The sequence below is a fragment of the Aquarana catesbeiana genome, linkage group LG09 (assembly GCF_042186555.1).
Source record: "Aquarana catesbeiana isolate 2022-GZ linkage group LG09, ASM4218655v1, whole genome shotgun sequence".
Taxonomy (NCBI): domain Eukaryota; kingdom Metazoa; phylum Chordata; class Amphibia; order Anura; family Ranidae; genus Aquarana; species Aquarana catesbeiana.
The window spans coordinates 213,069,513-213,090,354 of NC_133332.1; the positions used below are offsets into that span (position 1 = coordinate 213,069,513).

The 20,842-nt window shown below is 44.8% G+C and overlaps 1 protein-coding gene and 1 non-coding gene across 2 annotated transcripts in view; both read right to left on the reverse strand.

The window, feature by feature from the left end:
• Positions 1-13,052, reverse strand: part of DBH (dopamine beta-hydroxylase) — a 201,890-nt gene extending 188,838 nt beyond the window's left edge. Inside the window, exon 1 of the mRNA XM_073599672.1 lies at positions 12,717-13,052. Within this exon, the coding sequence (XP_073455773.1) occupies positions 12,717-13,052 (336 nt within the window). The remainder of the gene's footprint in view (positions 1-12,716) is intronic.
• A 5,204-nt stretch (positions 13,053-18,256) lies between these two features.
• Positions 18,257-18,361, reverse strand: LOC141109122 (U6 spliceosomal RNA). Its single transcript, XR_012236138.1, has one exon. It is a non-coding gene; the product is annotated as a U6 spliceosomal RNA (small nuclear RNA).
• Between the last annotated feature and the right edge of the window lie 2,481 nt (positions 18,362-20,842).

Here is a 20,842-nt window from a genome sequence, read left to right on the forward strand (position 1 = left end):
CATAAGGCGCCCTATTTAAAGGGCATAGATGCAAAAAAAATAGATGCCTTTGGATTTTTGGCAAGACAAGCAGCATCTCTGTAAAACAAAAAGAGGAGCAACCAGAGGCAGGTGAGTGAGGGGGGGAATAGCAGGATGAATGCATTGTTTGGTGATGGAAGGTCTCTAAACATATTTTTTTTACATAAATTTGCCTTTTCTTGAAAAAAAAAATGGGGATATGTATATATGAGTGTGTTTTTCCCTCCTCTTTCTCTCTTCTCTTTCTTTCTCTGTTGCCATGCAGTCCCTTTGCACCTTTCAGTTCTCCCACCAGCATGAGTCTACCGCACATTACAAAGACCACCGCAATACCAGGTAAGGGCCAACTTTGGGTAAGTAAGAAGATGGGAGAAAAAGAGTACGTTATGCCCTGACAAGTGTGCCTTCTTGTCTATTCAAGCCCCGGCTGCTCTAGGAGGTCCAGAGACCCTCCAAATCGTCAGGAATTTTTCAGGGCAGAAAGTCCTTCAGTCCTGACAGACCCCAGTACAAGGGACGCAAATGTACACTTAAAAGAAAGCACACAGCTTCTCCTCCAAGGGCTCAGCGCCCGAAAGGCAAATGTTGGTCATGTGGAGAGGACCCTATGCCAGGAAAGCTAATTTTCAGCAGCTGCTTCATACAGCTTGCCAGAGACCAGCAGTATGAAAGTCAGCAGGTGTCAACCTTGCTCAAGAAAGTAGTCCGCGACTCCTTGGCAGAATTTTCCGTCAGCTCGAACAACCAGGGATAGAAGCTGAGGAGCAGAGTGTGGGCCCTGCACCAGGTCTAAACCAAGCCATTCAGCCCTCTCTAGCTAGAGAGGTACCAGGCCCTTCAGGGGTGACTCCAGCCCAGTGGACTAGGTGAGCTGATTCGCCAGACCCAGTATTACAGCCAACCTTTCAGGCAGAGGGAAAAGTTACTGCCTCCTCCTCGACAGAGGAACCTGAAGGTTCAGGCTTTGAATTTGCATTGGTGCAGCCATTCATTAAGGCGTAAAAGCTGCACTGGAATGGGAAGACCCAGAACCTCCTCCAAAGAAGGAGAAAATGTATTATCCCCACCTAAAGAAACAGGTAGCTACGTTTCCTCTTATGACAGAAATAAGAGGCCTGTTTCAAGAGGAAAGGGGGAAAGGAGAGAGGAAATCATTTGCAATGAACAGGTTGCATAAATTGTATCCACTCATGGAAGAGGGTGCAGCATCTTTATCAGACCCACCAATGGTGGATGCAGCAGTTACCAAGAATGTGACACTTCCAATGGAAGACTCCTCCTCCTTTCGGGATGTCTTAGATAGACGCATCGACTCTGAAAAATCATCAAGGCTCTTTATGAGATAAAGCTCTCGGCAGACTTTGTGGGAGAGGCTGCTATAGACATCATTCGATGGTCTTCCAAAGCCATAGCTCAGTCACAGCCAAAAGAGCTCTGTGACTAAAACTTAAAACCCTGGGCGGCCGACCCTTCCTCAAAGCAGAAGTGCTGCAAGCTGCCTTTTGATGGGAAGGCACTGTTCAACCAAAAGCTGGAAACTGCCATCTCCAGGGTTACAGGAGGAAAATCAGGCCTTTTACCTCAAGATCAGAAGTCCAGACGCCAAAGGGGGCGTCAAACAGGTATCGGGATTTTGGAAGTTTTCGTCCGTCCAAGGATTCCAGAAGAGGTTGGAGGGGTACAGAGTCAACCTTTCTTAGATCACAGAAAGCTAAGGCCCCTGCGGCTCCCTCAGGTACCCAGAAGCCTTTTTGATGCCAAAAGAAGTGGGCAGCAAACCGACTGGTGGAACACTTCATGAGAGCGGTACTTAGACTATGCTCTCCCAAGAGAAATAGGTTCCCTCAATGGGACCTGGAAGTAGTCCTCAATTTTCTAGCAAACCCTACCTGTGCTCCGACAGAAGACTGTTCACTATGGGATATCACCTTAACCGCTTCCGGACCAGCCGCCACAGTTATACTGCGGCAGGTTGGCTCCCCTGGGCAAAACGACGTTGCCTTATGTCGCTTTGCCTTTTGGCCACTAGAGGGCACGCAAACGCCGATAGAGGCATGCGCGCGCACCCGCGGCTCGCCGCCGGAGCCAATGCAAGTGACTGCCGGGCACCCGCGATCGCTCGTGACAGAGCAAGAACCGGGAGCTGTGTGTTTGTAAACACACAGCTCCCGGTTCTCTCAGGGGAGAAGAGACTGATTGTGTGTTCATACTGATTACGAACACTGATCTGTCATCTCCCCTAGTCAGTCCCATCCCCCCCACAGTTAGAACACAGTGAGGGAATACAGTTAACCCCTTGATCGCCCCCTAGTGTTAACCTCTTTCCTGCCAGTGACATTTATACAGTAAACAGTGCATTTTTATAGCACTGATCGCTGTATAATTGTCACTGGTCCCAAAAATGTGTCAAAAGTGTCCGATGTGTCCGTCGCAATATCGCAGTCCCGATAAAAATCGCTGATCACCGCCATTACTAGTACAAAAAAATAAAATAATAATAAAAATGCCTTAAATCTATCCCCTATTTTGTAGGCGCTATATCTTTTGCACAAACCAATCAATATACGCTTATTGTGATTTTTTTTTACCAAAAATATGTGGAATACATATCAGCCTAAACCGAGGAAAAAATGTATTTTATTTTTTTTTAAATTGGGATATTTATTATAGCAAAAAGTAAAAGATATTGGGGGTTATTTATGAAAGGCAAATCCACTTTGCACTGCAAGTTCATTTGAAAGTGCACTGAAAGTGCACTTGGAAGTGCAGTCGCTCTAAATCTAAGGGGTTGAAGCTCTGCTGATTTTATCATCCAATTATGTGCAAGCTAAAATGCTGTTTTTTATTTTCCATGCATGTCCCCCTCGGATCTACAGCGACTTTACTTCCAAGTGCACTGAAGGAAAATTTTCCTTTAGTAAATAACCGCCTAAGTTTGCAGCATTAAACCCTCCCTCTCAAAAGCTCATTATTTATTATATGTATGCTGCCATGTTGGCGTCAGAAAAATTGAAAATTGTATTAAATACCGTACTTACCGTAATTTTCCTTTCCTGACGCCAATATAGTACATGGCAGCCAGTGGCGGCTGATTCTCAAAATTTTTTGGGGGCGCAAACAAACTGAAAAATTCGGAAAACCCCTGCCCATCAATTGCATCCTCACTGTGCCATCAAACACAACCACTGTGCCCATCAAACGCAGCCACTATGCCTATCAAACGCAGCCACTGTGCCCATCAATTGCCGCCACTGTACCATCAAACACAGCCACTGTGCCAAACGCAGCCACTGTGCCCATCAATTGCCGCCACTGTGCCATCAAACGCAGCCACTGTGCCCATCAAATGCAGCCACTGTGCCCATCAAATGCAGCCACTGTGCCATATCAAATGTTCCCACTGTGCCATCAAATGCTTCCACTGTGCCATCAAATGCTGCCACTGTGCCCCATCAAATACAGCTACTGTGCCCCATCAATACTACTGTATTACTCATCATATTCATTATTACTGATCATTAATACTCATTATCACTGATTTTTTACATAACAGGCACAGGGACACTTATGGTACAGAGGGGATTATAGGATTTAGTAGGAGTGGGTTAACCACTTTTAGGTGGTGAACCAGTATCAATATTGTTGGGATTCACCCATCTGCCCCAATGACAACTGGTTGTAATTGAGTGACGCTGCCGAAACCAGCTGCGCCCGCCCCTACCAACCCAGTGCAGTGAGCATATGCAGCCACTGTGCCCATCTTATGCAGGCACTGTGCCCCATTAAATGCAGCCACTGTGCAGCATCTGATGCAGCCACTGTGCCATGCAGCCTCACTGTGCTCCATTAAATGCAGCCTCACTGTGCCCCATCTAATGCAGCCTCACTTTGCCCCATCAAATGCAGCCTCACTGTGCCCAATCTAATGCAGCCTCACTGTGCCCGATCTAATGCAGCCTCACTGTGCCCCATCTAATGCAGCCTCACTGTGCCCCATCTGATGCAGCCTCACTGTGCCCCATCTGATGCAGCCTCACTGTGCCCCATCTGATGCAGCCTCACTGTGCCCCATCTAATGCAGTCTCACTGTGTCCCATCAAATGCAGCCTCACTGTGCCCCATCTAATGCAGCCTCACTGTGCCCCATCAAATGCACTGTGCCCTATCAAATACAGCCTCACTGTGCTCCATCAAATGCAGCCTCACTGTGCCCGATCTAATGCAGCCTCACTATGCCCTATCTAATGCAGCCTCACTGTGCCCGACCGAATGCAGCCTCACTGTGCCCAGTTTAATGCAGCCTCACTATGCCCCATCTAATGCAGCCTCACTGTGTCCGACCAAATGCAGCCTCACTGTGCCCAGTTTAATGCAGCCTCACTATTCCCCATCTAATGCAGCCTCACTGTGCCCGACCGAATGCAGCCTCACTGTGCCCAGTTTAATGCAGCCTCACTGTGCCCCATCTAATGCAGCCTCACTGTGTCCCATCAAATACAGCCCCGAGCCTCACTTACTTACCTTACAGGCAGCTCCGCTCGGGCCGTGCGTTCCACGGAGCACCTGCCGTCACTTCCGGTTTCCCTGTGGAACAGGGAAATTGGAAGTAACCTCTTCACTTGAACAACAAAGCTCCCGCCCGTAGTAATACTACGGGCGGAAGCTGATTGCCGCTTTGGATTGCGCCACAAAGCAGGTCAAGAGCCTGCAAATGAAGCGCCTCATCTGCAGTCTCGTGAGTGCATTGACGTGGCGCTTCCCATAATGCACTGTGTCCAGCGCCCGAACACAGTGCACTTAAAGAATATTTTTTTCTATTTTTTTTTTAAAGGGACCTTTTTAAAAAAAAAATTTTTGTGACTGCTGGGTGGGGCGCCCCCTATGGATGGGCCCCACCACTGATGGCAGCATACGCACCCTCCCTCTGATTTTTGTGCTTTATACGGAGAATGGGAGAGATAGCTTTTAGTCAGACTTTTTAGAGCTAAACAGGTCCTGTGGGTGGATAAGGGGTGGAGATACATCATATGTATGCTGCCATGTATTGGCGTCAGGAAAGGAAAATTACAGTAAGTATTTTATACAATTTTCCATTTTGTGTGCCAATGAGGCAATTTAAAACACGTGCACAGTCCATGAAACACACAAAATGCAAGTTCACCCAGTGTCGAGATATTATTTCAAAGTGGATACACCTGTTAAGGATGTCCTTAAATTACTAACCCAAAAAACACATTCTCTGAGCATGCCCAGAACAATCCAAGTGCTGTTCACACACAAAAAGCACAAAAAATAAACCAAAGTCCCTGAGCATGCCCAAAACAACCCAAATGCATTTCACACACCAAAAACCACAGCAAAAAAAACAAAATCCAGGAGCATGCCCAGAGCAATACAAATGCAGCTAGCACAAAATAAGCCACCTCCTGTCCAAAATTAGGCACATCATCCATTATGCTACAAAATTACAGATGGGACAAACAACCCCGTTCCGGGGAGCAAACAAACAGCCTAACATGGGCAAAAGTTATACAACAAACACCATTGCAGTCTATGGTAACTGACCCGTTAATTTTGCTAGTCCCCATTTGGCTAGCTTATTTTCTAGTTATTGGCCTTAAAATGGGTATGGGGGGCCAGGTGACATATATCAATGTCACCAATTTTGACTACCCCAAAAACGAAACAAGGAGAAGTGTCTTTAAAAATGCCAAACTGCTTAAAAGCTAGTAACTTGGGGGGGGGGGGGACTTACTCTACCTGTAAAGTGGTGCATCAGTAGCATGTATCCAAAATGCTGCTTCAAAGATGTACGGCTTTAAAAATGTACATTGCAGCTGCAAGATCTTAACAAAAAAAATAGGGCATGCCCCCACCCCCAATACATACCAGGCCATTTGGGTCTGTTAAGAATTTAAAAGAGAACCTCACCTGAAAAATACCACCCTAAACTAAAAAAAGATTGTGCCCCTCCCAAACACTACTAACATACCCCTAGCCAAACACACAGCAAGTCAGCCCATGATAGGGGGTGGAAGCTTGGGGGCAGGAGGGGCTCAGGCACCCCAAAAGTCATCCAACTTGTTCCCATATTCAGGGGGACAAGGGCCTCTTCCACACAACCCTAGTCTGGGGTTGTGGGGGGCTGCAGACAGGGGGCTTTACGGCATGTGGAAATCCCCTTTAAACTAGTGGGTACAAGGTACTTTGTGGTTGGTATTGGGCTGAGCCCAACATGCCCCAAAGGCAGACAGCTATGTTGAGAGCTGTTCAGGAGGGGGTTGGGCGCTCGCTCTTCTCGCCCCTTTCCTAGCTGGACCTGTTGCATGCTCTGGAAAAGGATCTTGTTTGGATTGGTGAAGGCAGCCCACAGCCTTTTGAGAGTGTAGTGAAGTGTGAAGTTCCCCTTTAAACGCAAAAGCTAGCTAAAGGAAATCATATGCATTAGAGGGGGAGCCAAGAGCATTGGAGAATGTAGTGGAGTGTGGAGTTCTCCTTTAAAAGCAAAAGCTAGCCAAAGGAAATCATATGCATTAGAGGGGTTGCCCTCCAGGCCTTAAAAAATGAGCTAGAGGGGCAGAGTCATTTTACATAATTTTAACAAGGTACATGTCACATGTTGGCAACGTAACATGCTCATATGACTTGTGTGCAAATCTCAGAAAAAAAAACACATAAAGATGAACTAGCTTAAAAAAAATTAGTCTGAGTTACGTATTTCTACTAAGATTAGAGGTGTGCCTTTACTATGCATGCAACTGCATGTACATTGCCTAACATTTACTAAGATTTCAGGCGCGCAATGTAAAAACCCATGTTAACAGGCGCAAGAGCTGCTTGCACATGCGCAATGCTTACATGGATCTCACGCAGTTCTAAACGTACTTCCAGGTGCAGCAGGTTATCTCGGAAAAAGTTACTTTCTCATTTTATTTTGGGCATGTCTGTTACTTGGGCAGTTGTTACTAAACTTCCTGTCGTAAATATGGAAATGTGCGTTGCCCCTCGCCGTGCGCCTCTACTGATGGCACACTACTTTACATTAGCCCCACAGTCTGGCAAATAAGGTTTTCATTCTGTGAACTTACAATCATGTCGTCAAATATTGGTTTAGATGTTACAATGGCTTCTTTATCAACATGAAAAACAGCAGCCATTTGGTCACTTGACATAAGAAAAACAAGAAAACAACTCACAAAATGTATTCTGTGAGTGCCAACAGATGTGCCTGGAACAGGCACCACCTCCTGGCTGCTGTCAGTGGGTATAAATGATACCATCTCTCCTCTCTGTTCAAATTAGCTAGTAGGAATACACATCTGCAAGCAACAGATTTCTTGGGAGTCTATGGTTAGCAATCTATTCACCAGCAACCAGATTTAACCAGTTCATAGCAATTCTCTGAGAATTTATGAAGAAATGTTGCAATCTGGCATTTGTGTCCTTTTTCTATCAGTTGAATAATTGTCTATTTTTCATGTAAGATGATCAAACCATCCAATGAAATATGCATTTATTCTACTTGGGAGCTTTGTTTGGATACTGACACTGTCCTGCGTGATCTTTTTGAATAAATTGTTCCTGTGACAATCTGATAATTTAACGAAACAGCTGGTCAAGTCTGGCCAGCACTGTTATATGTCTTTGGCTTATGTAACTAAAAAAACAGCAAATGCAAGAAAATATTCTGTAATTTTGTGTGAGAGTTAAACAGTAATAAAAATATTTTGCAGGTTTCAGATGCATCATGCTGTATGCAAAGGGCAGTAAGGCTGGGTTCACACTGGTGCGACACGACAGCCGTCCTACTTTGGATCCGACTTTGCCCTGCGACATGAAGCCGGCATGTGTCCGACTTTCAATGAACGGGGATCCGACTTGGATCCCCGCCAATGCCGGCACTGTGTTTTGTATGAATCTTTAGGGGGGAACTCCGCGCCAAATTTTAAATAAAAAACCGGCATGGGTTCCCCCTCCAGAGGCATACCAGGCCCTTGGGTCTGGTATGGACCTTGAGGGGAACCCCCTACGCCGAAAAAACGGCGTGGGGGGTCGCCCCCAATCCATACCAGACCCTTATCCGAGCACGCAGCCCGGCCGGACAGGAATGGGGGTGGAGACGAGCGAGCGCCCCCCCCCTCCTGAACCGTACCAGGCCGCATGCCCTCAACATGGGGGGTGGTGCCTTTGGGGAGGGGGGCGCGCTGCGGCCCCCCCACCCCAAAGCACCTTGTCCCCATGTCGATGAGGACAAGGGCCTCTTCCCGACAACCCTGGCCGTTGGTTGTCGGGGTCTGCGGGCGGGGGGCTTATCGGAATCCGGGAGCCCCCTTTAATAAGGGAGCCCCCAGATCCCGGCCCCCCACCCTATGTGAATGAGTATGGGGTACAGCGTACCCCTACCCATTCACCTAGGAAAAAAGTGTCAATTTAAAAAAAAACACTACACAGATTTTTAAAGCATTTTATTAGACAGCTCCGGGGGTCTTCTTCCGACTTCGGGGGTCTCTCCGGTTCTTCTCCACGCTCTCCGGATCTTCTGCCGGGCTCCTCCGCTCTCTTCTGCTCTTTTGCCGCTCTTTTGCTAAAGCGGAGGAGCCCGGTCTTCAATCTTCTGCCTTCTGCCTTCTGCCTTCTGCCCTCTTCTCCTGATGTTGACACGACGCTCTCTGGGGCTAGAATGCTCTCTGTGCGCTCTGCTCTGACTTATATAGGCGGTGACCCCGCCCCCTTATGCCGTCACAGTCCCTGGGCATGCTGGGACTGTGACGTTTTAGGGGGCGTGGTCATCACCCGATGACCACGCCCCCTAAAACGTCACAGTCCCGGCATGCCCAGGGACTGTGACGGCATAAGGGGGCGGGGTCACCGCCTATATAAGTCAGAGCAGAGCGCACAGAGAGCATTCTAGCCCCAGAGAGCGTCGTGTCAACATCAGGAGAAGAGGGCAGAAGGCAGAAGGCAGAAGATTGAAGACCGGGCTCCTCCGCTTTAGCAAAAGAGCGGCAAAAGAGCAGAAGAGAGCGGAGGAGCCCGGCAGAAGATCCGGAGAGCGTGGAGAAGAACCGGAGAGACCCCCGAAGTCGGAAGAAGACCCCCGGAGCTGTCTAATAAAATGCTTTAAAAATCTGTGTAGTGTTTTTTTTTTAAATTGACACTTTTTTCCTAGGTGAATGAGTAGGGGTACGCTGTACCCTATACTCATTCACATAGGGTGGGGGGCCGGGATCTGGGGGCTCCCTTATTAAAGGGGGCTCCCGGATTCCGATAAGCCCCCCGCCCGCAGACCCCGACAACCAACGGCCAGGGTTGTCGGGAAGAGGCCCTTGTCCTCATCAACATGGGGACAAGGTGCTTTGGGGTGGGGGGCCGCAGCGCGCCCCCTCCCCCAAAGCACCAACCCCCCCATGTTGAGGGCATGCGGCCTGGTACGGCTCAGGAGGGGGGGGGGGCGCTCGCTCGTCCCCACCCCCATTCCTGTCCGGCCGGGCTGCGTGCTCGGATAAGGGTCTGGTATGGATTGGGGGGGACCCCCACGCCGTTTTTATCGGCGTAGGGGGTTCCCCTCAAGGTCCATACCAGACCCAAGGGCCTGGTATGCTCTTGGAGGGGGAACCCATGCCGGTTTTTTATTTAAAATTTGGCGCGGAGTTCCCCCTCAAGAACATCTGAGCACAAGTCGCGTGCCAAAGTCGGATCATGCAAGACGGCAATCCGACTTTGATCCGACTTCAATGATAGTCAATAGACTGAAGTAGGATCAAAGTCGGACCAAAGTAGTACAGGGAGCATTTCTAAAGTCGGAACGACTTGTGTCGGACCAGTTAGGACGGCTCCCATAGGGAAACATTAAATTTCACACGTCATGCGACATGAGCTCCCAATGTCGGAGCGTTTGTCGGACCAGTGTGAACCCAGCCTAACTCAAAGAAACCAGACTCCTGCTAGACAGATGTAGTAAAGTTAGTTAATTTGTTAATTTCGGATGATTTCTGATTGGTTGTTTTTGCTTACTGAACTTTGCACATAGCCATGGATTTTTATTATAATACAGGATTTACTGTATACAGTTTGCACAGTGCTTTACAACATAGATTACTGAATGACTTTCTTAAATATACAAAATACAGTGCCTTGAAAAAGTATTCATACTTAAAATATTCCACATTTTGTCATGTTACAACCAAAAACCTAAATGTATTTTATTGGGATTTTATGTGACAGACCAACACAAAGTGGCAAATAATTGTGAAGTGGAAGGAAAATGATAAATGGTTTTCAAATTTTTTTACAAATAAATATGTGAAAAGTGGGTGTGCATTTGTATTCAGACCCCTTGAGGCTGCTTTCACACTGAGGCACTTTGCAGACGCTAAAGTGCTAAAAATAGGGCCCGCAAAGCTCCCTGAAAGAGCCGCTCGATGCACTCCAATGTGAAAGCCCCGAGGGCTTTCACACTGGAGCGGTGCGCTTGCAGGGCGGTCAAAAAAGTCCTGCAAGCCACATCTTTGGAGCGCTGTATTTACCGCTCCTAAAGCGTCCCTTCCCATTGAAAACAATGGGGCAGCGCTGCAAACCCGCCAGCAAAGCGCCGCTGCAGTGGTTTTAACCCTTTTTCGGCCATTAGCGGGGGTTAAAACCGCCCCACTAGTAGCTGAATAGCGCCGCTAAAATGACGGTAAAGCGGCGCTATATTTAGCGCTGCTGTACCGCCAGCGCCCACACGCCTCAGTGTGAAAGTACCCTTACTCTGATACCCTAACTAAAATCTAGTGGAACAATCTGCCCTCAGAAGTCACCTAATTAGTAAATAGAGTCCACCTGTGTGTAATTTAATCTCAGTATAAATTCAGCTGTTCTGTGAAGCCCTTACAGGTTGGTTAGAGACCCTTAGTGAACTAACAGCATCATGAAGGCCAAGGAACACACCAGACAGGTCAGGGATAAAGTTGTGGAGAAGTTTGAAGCAGAGTTAGGTTTTAAAAAAATATCCCAAGCTTTGAACATCTTACGGCGCACTGTTCAATCCATAATCTGAAAATGGAAAGAGTATGGCACAAATACAAACCTACCAAGATACCACCTAAATTGACAGGCTGGGCAAGGAGAGCATTAAGCAGCCAAGAGGTCCATGGTAACTCTGGAGGAGCTGCAGAGATCCACAGTTCAGGTGGGAGAATCTGTCCACAGGACAACTATTAGTCATGCACTCCACAAATTTGGCCTTTAAGGAAGAGTGGCAAGAAGAAAGCCATTGTTGAAAGAAGGCCATAAGAAGTCCCGTTTGCAGTTTGTGAGAAGCCATGTGGGGGACACAGCAAATGTGTATGAAAAGTGCTCTGGTCAGATGAGACCAAAGTTGAACTTTTTGGCAAAACGCTATGTGTGGGGGAAAACTAACACTGCACATCACCCTGAATACACCATCCCAACCGTGAAACATGGTGGCAGGGACAGGGAAGCTGGTCAGAGTTGATGGGAAGATGGATGGAGCCAAATACAGGGCAATCTTAGAGGGAAACATGTTAGAGTCTGCAAAAGACTTGAGACTGGGGCGGAGGTTCACCTTCCATCAGGACAACGACCCTAAACATACAGCCAAAGCTACAATGGAATGGTTTAGATCAAAGAATATTCATGTGTTAGAATGGCCCAGTCAAAGTCCAGACCTAAATCCAATCGGGAATCTGTGGCAAGACTTGAAAATTACTGTTCACAGACGCTCTTCATTTAAGCTGACAGAGCTTGAGCTATTTTGCAAAGAAGAATGGGCAAAAAAGGTGGTTCTACAAAGTATTAACTCATGGGGCTGAATACAAATGCATGCCACACTTTTCACATATTTATTTGTAAAAAAAATGTTGAAACATTTTATCATTTTCCTTCCACTTCACAATTATGTGCCACTTTGTGTTGGTCTATTACATAAAATCCCAATAAAAGACAATTACGTTTTTGGTTGTAACATGACAAAATGTGGAAAATTTCAAGGGGTATGAATACTTTTTCAAGGCACTATAGCTTTCAATTTTATAGTGAAAATATATCTACAGTTACTTTTGATTTGGTAAACATCCATCATTTTTTTCCATTATTTCATATTTTTGTGATAAAGAAAAGCATTTAAAATACAAAGCTCTACCTTGCATGTGATTATCCAAATTGTTCATATACGTTCATATGAAAAGGAGTATAAATGAATAGCACTTTAGACAAAAATTATATTTTATATGCCTAAAATAAACATAATTTTCCACAGCTGATTACTCAGTAAAAGCATTATGAAATAAAAGCCTAAAACCGACTTAAACTGTTCCATAAATTCTACAGCAGCCACATTCTGTGGCATGAGTGACAGATTCACAAGCAAATGTTCTCTAGTTTTTGTGGACAGTGTAGTGTATATGCTTGGACTTGTGATCCCATAGCACCTGCAGAGCCGCATAGGAGTGAATGTATGGAAAGACTCTGTATGAGGAATATTCTATTATATAAGGGAGAACTCTAGTGTCTACTAGACCTACTTCACAGCAATGTTTTCCATGTAATACTTTTTAGCAGGGTTAAAAGAGGCACACAAGGGCAATGTTTAAGGACATGCTCTATTGAATCACTTAAAGAAATTTATAAGCAAACCAGTCACTGAAAGTACCCCTTCCTACAGAACATATAAAAGATAATAAACAGTTACTTACGCCAAAGAAGGAACTCAGTCCATCACTCCATAAAACTGCCATATCGGCTCCTTCAAACTCCCCCCGGTCGGACATCCCAAAAATAATTCCATATTTCAGGTCCTTGATAAGGATCTGGAAATGCACCACTTTTTCTGAGTAGCTGACATTCCAAAAAAGACGGAGCGACCCTTGAGGATCCAGGGGGACGCTGTAGGGAAAGGAGCTGTCCACAGAGGCTGTTCCATGGAGGGAGACCATGAGAAGCGCTAAAAAAAGGCCAATCATGGTGAAATAGATGGGGACAACCTTTCTGATCTGCAGGTGAGATGGGCAGGAGAGCTTCCTGGTCGCCATCAGTTAGGATACAGAGGCAGACCATAGAAGAGCGACTTTTTATACCTCAGTGAATCTGTGCTGGTGTGGTCAGCGTAGTTCTGTAATCACATTTGGCTGATCACAAATCTCATTCTGCATTTGGGCCCTCAGGTCATGCAGGCCTCATTGGCTGCCACACGATGATAGGCCTTAATTGCCTTGGCAGGTTTAAAGTGACTTTTACAGGCTGTGATGTCTCTAAAAGACAGCTGCTGCCAAAATTCACTTCCTCACCTGTGATAGAAGGTTTTAGTTTAATGTCAGTCTGCAGATGAGTGTTGTCTAGTTTGACCATGTTCTTCTGAATCTGGTGTCAAACATATGTCCAAAGCTCCAAAGTGTCCCTCATTTGGAGGGACTGTTCCTCTTTTTGAAACAAATCCCCCTGTCTCTCATTCATTCCTCCTCAAGTGTCCTCTCTTTTGGTGTACAGATGTAAATACATACATGTACTATTTAACTGCCACAGTAGTTTGTATTCCAGTAAACTTTCCAGACATCCTGCAGATTACTTTATTTGTTATTTGTAAATGCTAACATAAAGGCAAGTAGTGTTAAAAAAAACCTAGTAGGAATAAACCTGGCCATACACACATAAATGTTTCTCATTAAGACTGTGGGATGAACAAAAAAAAATCTAACAGATTCCTCCATGCATGCCAAATAGTCCAGATGGATGAATTTTCTACTGTATTGTGTTACTGTATTCTGAGAGCCAGTGCCACTGGTTCTCAAAATACCTATACAGTAGCTGCATCTAATTGGATGCAGGTGCTATTTAGCTGGCAATTTTCCACTCAGCTGCTTCAATTTTTCAATTGAAGGATATCCGGCATAATGGTGCCAACAGGGCCATCCACAGGTTTGCTCCACGTATAGCCAAATTAAGAGACAATATTTGCTCTTTCATTTTTAATAGTGATTGATTGGGGTGTGACAATGGTGTGTCCTTTGTCTAAATACCCTGTGTTAAAAAGAGTCTCTTTTTTTCCATCTTTTAAAATTGTAAGGCATACCTTTACCTATAAGTACCAGCAGATGCCCCTGGCCGACCAAGAACATTTGAGAAATGAATTGATCAATACTGTAACTCCTACAAGTGTGTCTTTCCTTCTTCATAGTATAAGGGTGAACCAAACATTTACTTTTATGCATAAAGATCCTGAAAATGTCCTCCATCAAACATCTGATTGTCATCTGAGGTCTATGGCTTAAAGCTAGTCAAAAAGGCTGGATTATGTAATGTCTGTATGTTCTGCCCATTATCACAGGTTGACCACTAGGGATGGTCCCGATGTTCGAGTCGAACATAAGTTCGACTCGAACATAGGGTGTTCGCCAAATAGCGAACAATTTGCCCCCCAAAGCACCTTGTCCCCGTGTTGATGGGGAGAAGGGCCTCATCCCCACAACCCTTGCCGGTGGTTGTGGGGGTCTGCGGGCGGGGGGCTTATCGGAATCTGGAAGCCCCCTTTAACAAGGGGACCCCCAGATCCCGCCCCCCCCTGTGTGAAATGGTAACGGGTTACAAATGTACCCCTACCATTTCACAAAAAATATGTGACAATGGTAAAAAACACAATACACGCCTTGGGACAAGTCCTTTATTAAAAAATAAATAAATAAAACTGTCCCACGGAGTCTTCTTCTTCTTCTTCTCGCGCTCCGAAAAAAAAAGCCACACGTTGCCTACAATCTGCCTCCATGGGAGGCACCCGCCGGAATGACCGGCCACTCTCAGGTGACAGCTCTTTTATAACTGAGGGCGGGGCCACATGATGACGTCGCTGGGTGACCCCACCCCCCTCTGACGCACGGGGACATCCCTATGGCTTTCCCATGGCATCAGAGGGGGGTGGGGCCACCCGGTCCGTCCCCCTCTGACGCACGGGGACATCCCTATACTGTAGCTTCCCAGTAGCGTCAGAGGGGGGCGGAGTCACTCGGCTACCCCAAAGCACCCTCCCAATGTTGAGGGCATGTGGCCTGGTATGGTTCAGGAGGGGGAGCGCTCTCTTGTCCCCCCCTCTTTTCCTGTGGCCTGTCAGGTTGCGTGCTCAGATAAGGGTATGGTATGGACTTTTGGGGGGACCCCACGCCATTTTTTAAAAAAATTTTGCGCGGGGTTCTCCCTTAAAATCCATACCAGACCTGAAGGGTCTGGTATGGATTTTGAGGGGGACCCCCTCGCCATTTTTCTTTTAAATTTTGGCGTGGGGTTCCCCTAATATCCATACCAGACCTGAAGGTGTGGTATGGACTTTTGGGGGGACCCCACGCCATTTTTAAAAAATTTTGCGCGGGGTTCTCCCTTAAAATCCATACCAGACCTGAAGGGTCTGGTATGGATTTTGAGGGGGACCCCCTCGCCATTTTTTTTTTTAATTTTGGTTCGGGGTTCCCCTATGGGGGAATCCCATGCCATTTTTATCAATGAACTTTTATGTGTATTGCTGGGAGTCGGGACCGACAATTCATTATAGCCGCGGGTACTTTTAAATTACTTTTTTTCCTTTAGAAATGTCATTTTGCTCTCCGACTGTTGTAAACACGGGAAAAAAGCACTACTTTACAGGCATACTATAGACACCCCCCAGGTAAGAAATTTAAAGGAATATTACATTTTTATTGTTTCACTTTAAGCATTATTAAAATAACTGCTCCCATTTTAAAACTTTTTTTTGCATTAATACATGTCCCCTGGGGCAGGACCCGGGTCCCCAAACACTTTTTAAGACAATACCATGCATATAAGCCTTTAAAATTAGTACTTTTGATTTTTCATGTTCGTGTCCCATAGACTTTAACGATGTTCGCGTGTTCGAACAAATTTTTTGCCTGTTCGTATATTTTGGTGCAAACCGAACCGGGGGGTGTTCGGCCCATCCCTATTGACCACTCTCAGAAGTATCAGAAAGCTGATATAAATCACTATTGTGCTTTTCTGTGATAAGCAGCAGCTGTAAAGTCTGCCAGTGCTGTCATAACAACACCAGGAGGGGAGAAGACAGCACCGGGAGAAGACAGCGGCGTAAGAAGATGACGGCACCGGGAGAGAAGGCTGCAGGAGAGACAGCGGCGGGAGAAGACAGCTCAGAGTTATTTTGCTAATAAAGGACTTGTCAAAAACCGTTCTGTTGTTTTTTTTACATTTCACTGGTTTTTCAGGTGAATGGGTAGAGGTACGATGTACCCGATACCCATTCACATGGGGGGGGCGGGATCTAGGGGCCCCCTTTTAAAGGGAGGCTTCCAGATACCGATAAGCCCCCTGCCCACAGACTCCTACAACCACCGTCCAGGGTTGTCAGTAAGAGGCCCTTGTCCTCATCAACATGGGGGCCCCCACCCCAAAGCACCCACCGCCCCCATGTTGACGGCATGCGGCCTGGTACGGTTCAGGAGGGGAGGGGGGTCTCGCATATCCCCTCCCTATCCTGACCTGCCGAGCGGCATGCTCGTATAAGGGTCTGGTATGGATCTTGAGGGGAACCCCACGCCATTTTTTAAAATTTTGGCTGGGGGGGGGGGGTCCTTTCTGAATCCATACTACACCTGAAGGGGTTTTCCGCAATTCTGAAGGATTTTTTCGCAAATTTTTTTTTGCCTGCAATTTTTAATTTTTTTTACATTCAGATGTCAGTGGGGAAGCCCCCTGCTTAGCAGCCAGCTATATACAGTGTTAAAATAAAAAACGCAAAAGGCAAAACACATCAAAAATCGCATCACAAACACAACACTTGCTTTTCTGGTGCCGTTCCATGGAAGTCTATTACCCGCAAATCAAAGGAAAAAAGTCACCAACCCTTTCCAAAAACACACCGGCCACAAAACGTATAGATGTGAACTTGTACCATAGGAAACCATGTTAAATGGACTGTAGTGTGTTTCTGAAAACTGCAAAATGCACTAAAAATGTATGGGTGTTGACCTAGGGTAACTGTACCTGAGTTTTTACTGCTCCCTGCACAAAATACTTGCTGCAGACTGCTACAAAGTAAATGAGGAGTAGAAAAAGCTTTTTTATAGATCGGGGTCTCCAAACTTTTCAGCAAGGGAACCACTATTGTATATTCTCCAAATATTCACAGGTCAAAAAAATATTAGTTTATTAAATTTATTTTAAATGCATATTATTATGAATAAATACAATGTAATGGCTTTTTTTTTCTTAATCAGCATGATATGATTCAGAACAATAGTGAAATAAATTCAGTAAAAGAAAGAAAAAGAAATTCCAAATAAACCTAAAACATTATTTAAAGGTTCCCCCCCTTACATTAGAGTCCCCACTAGAATCCTCTGTTACATCTGGGTCCCCATCAGAGACTCCCTTACATCAGGGTCCCCATCAGTGTCCCCCCCTTACATAACAGTATAACAGTTCCCCTTTACATCCAGGTCCCCAGCACAGTCCCTCCTAACATCAGAGTTCCCCTTCATATCAGGGTTCCATCAGAGTGCCCCCTTCAGGGTCCCCCTTATTTTAAGGTCCGCATCATTGTCTTTTGTTGATGTAGGAGAAACAGAGGACCACATTTAGCCCATGGGTCATAGTTTGGATACCCCTTTTCTAGATGTTGAGGGGGGGGGGGGGGGGTCTGTGCTTTTAGAACTGTCCTATGATGTGGGTAATTTTAATAGGTGTGTTTGTTAAAGTGTATATCCAGCCAAAGCTTTTTTATCCTAGTTTGCAATAGAGTGAGAAAAGGGCTAGGACCCCTGTCAAGTTTTTACTGAGACTCTGAGATTTCCCCTTATTTCCTGTCCTGCTGACAACGTGTTACCAGACAGGGAGTGAGGGAAACTCTCTAACAGCAACACAGACAGAAATAAAAAATGCTTTTTTTTTAGTAGGGGAAGGCCAACTCCCCTGTCAGATTTTTATTTCTATCTGCATTGCTTTTGCATATTTACACTGTCTGATGAAACCGTTGTCAGCAGGATACGAAATGAGGGGAAATCTTCATAACTGATCCCTGGATAGCAATAGAAACCTATCAGGAGTTCTTTTTTTTTTTTTCACAATATAAATTTTTATTGAAAATTTTTGAAAGTATACAAGTATACAGATAACGTAGGTAAAAAGATAAGTGTTCAGGAAGTTTTATAAAAAAGGGGGGATTTATACATAAAATAACTAACAAACTGAAAAAATACAAGAACATAAAAGGATGGGGTACAAAAACATGGAACGCTTCACAAATTTGCATGTCATCCTTGTGCAGGGGCCATGCTAATCTTCTCTGTATTGTTCCAATTTTAGTATATGTCCTGCCGAAGCAAGAATCAGGAGTTCTTTTCTACCCAAAACTAAAAGAAAAATATATTTTTAGAAAGACTATGGTGAGTGTACTTCATGTGAATCGAAGATCAGGAAAAAGGAATCTCTAAATGTCAAGTTTGCATTTTCACTTTGCTGCATCCTTCTGGCCCCTCGCAATTGTATAAAATCTAAACATGCACAGTGCAACTTACAGCAGACCCTCAAGAGAAGAAACTGAAAGAATACAGTATGTAAACCCAACATTTTATATCTACACTGACACACCTTATCCTCTGCAGTGAGTTATTAGTTGCAGGATGAGAATGGCTGCTAGACATTGATACTCTTACCTACCTGGTAAAGGGAGGGATCAAAATGATCCCCTTACATGAATCCTTGATCCTTTAAACTTGGAAACTACACCTGTCCCTATGAACAATGGATCTGTAAGGATAACCCACATTGGATTTGAATTGACTACAGAATTAAGTGGGATACACACATATATGTATATATATTTTTTGAAAGAAATTCCCATCAAGGTGTCAGCTGTATATTGAGTGCTTTTTACCATGAAGGGCTTTTTGTGGGCTTGTGTGTGCTCCTCTCCATTTGCTTACATCCAGCAGGTGTAATTTTCCTTGGGTCCCTTTGGACCTTCTACACACTTTCCGGATAGACCACCACCTGGAACCCACCCTGTCCCAAAGTTTTTAGTTGGCTCTGGTTACACATGATATTCCAATTTGAAGATATCTTCACTCCCCTGAGGAAGATCAGGACAGAATACAATCAAAACGCATTGGGGTTTTCTGAGCAGTAGCATCCAGTGTTGAGAAATACACTTTGCATTTCTTGCTATCTGCATATGTAACATTGACATCTCATTTTTTTGAATATCATGCATACCAGAGCTCATGTAGTTCTTAATTTGTGTTCCATATATATTTGTATGCAATAAAGAGATTTTTTTTATATATTTGATCTAGTTTAATTTTTTCAGCTGCCTACAGGCCCATGGGAGCATTTTTTTCAATTTTACCCAACATTTCATATTGCTTTCTCTCCTCCAATGATCAGACTTCTGCTAACGCACCCCCCAACCACCGCACAGCCATTCACTGGGAGAGACAGTGTGCTGCTGTCCCTCCTCCTTCAGCTCTCTGGCCTCCTTATGCAGCTCAGAACAGAGATTATGAGATCGCTTATAAAAAAAAGTGGGAAAAAATGTATAATGTTTTTTATATCTATACACAAATGTTTTGCCTTTAATTTCTATTTTAAACTGAAAGAGTTGTTTTACAAGGTGATGGTTTACATACACCCTAAGAATTCTTTTTCCCTTCAACACTAAGCCTCTGCCACACTGAATCTGAGAGATAAAGAATCAAACATGGAATGACGTAAAAGAAAGGGGAACCCTATATCTTATATATACACACGTTAGAGGCATGTATGTTTGTTTTTTTTGGGAGTATAAGGGTTAAGTTTCATTTTAAGGCCTATATAGCTGGCAACTGCAATCAGATGTTCAGCTGTCCACTACTCAGCAAATTAGATAAGGCACAATAGACGCACCTGCTTGTCTGTGATTGGACGAACTCCCTGTCCAGGCCTCGTTGCTCCAGGCCACATGACATTTCAACTCTGCTGATATCCCCTATTCATTGGCTTGATTCAATTTACCTGCTCACCGCTTGGATAATATAAGTCTACACAAATACATAACCCCGAGGGGAAAAGAGAGTAATTGTGACAAGTCACCAACGCCGCGTACGTGCAAGAGAGCATCTGGAAGGGGAAAAACATAATTGATCAATTTGTTGGCAGGACTAAGTCATTTATTGATTTTTTTTTGCAAAATTGGAAGGGTTAAAATATTCATGAAATTGATTCTGCTGCCTGGAGTAGGGAGAAAAGCATATGATGCAATGTGCCAATATTTTAGCAAAAACTTCCAGGGACTAAGCATGTTACAGTGTGGAGAGACAGGGTTGCAAATCATTATCTACTCAACAAAGGCAATATTTTAGTGGAATACTGATGCTTTTTTTTTTTAGTTTAAAGATTCAGTTAACAATGCTTGGTGAAGTGAGTTAAAGTCCCTGACAGTTTCTAATATCTGTCAGGGACTCTATTGGTGATATCTCTGAGCTGACTTCCTGGGTCTGCATGCCTGCTGCTACCAGTATGATGGGCTCCCACCATCCCTGCTGAATCTTGTATTAATTTTATAATATGGAAAAATTAAAAGGAGCTAATTATGTCTATTTACTTTCCACTACTTGAATGACTTGGCGCCCAAGTGATTGCAACCAAAATCACCTTGTTTGATTCACAGCAGCCCAAAATAATTTATTGTAAGTTCTTCTACTTATTACATTCTTAAAAAAGAAATGAAGTGAGCATATTTTTATCTAAATTTACATAATATAATCTAAATAGTAATTTTACTTTCTTGAAATTATATCTGTTTATGTGAGTCTTGTGCCCCTAACAGTCA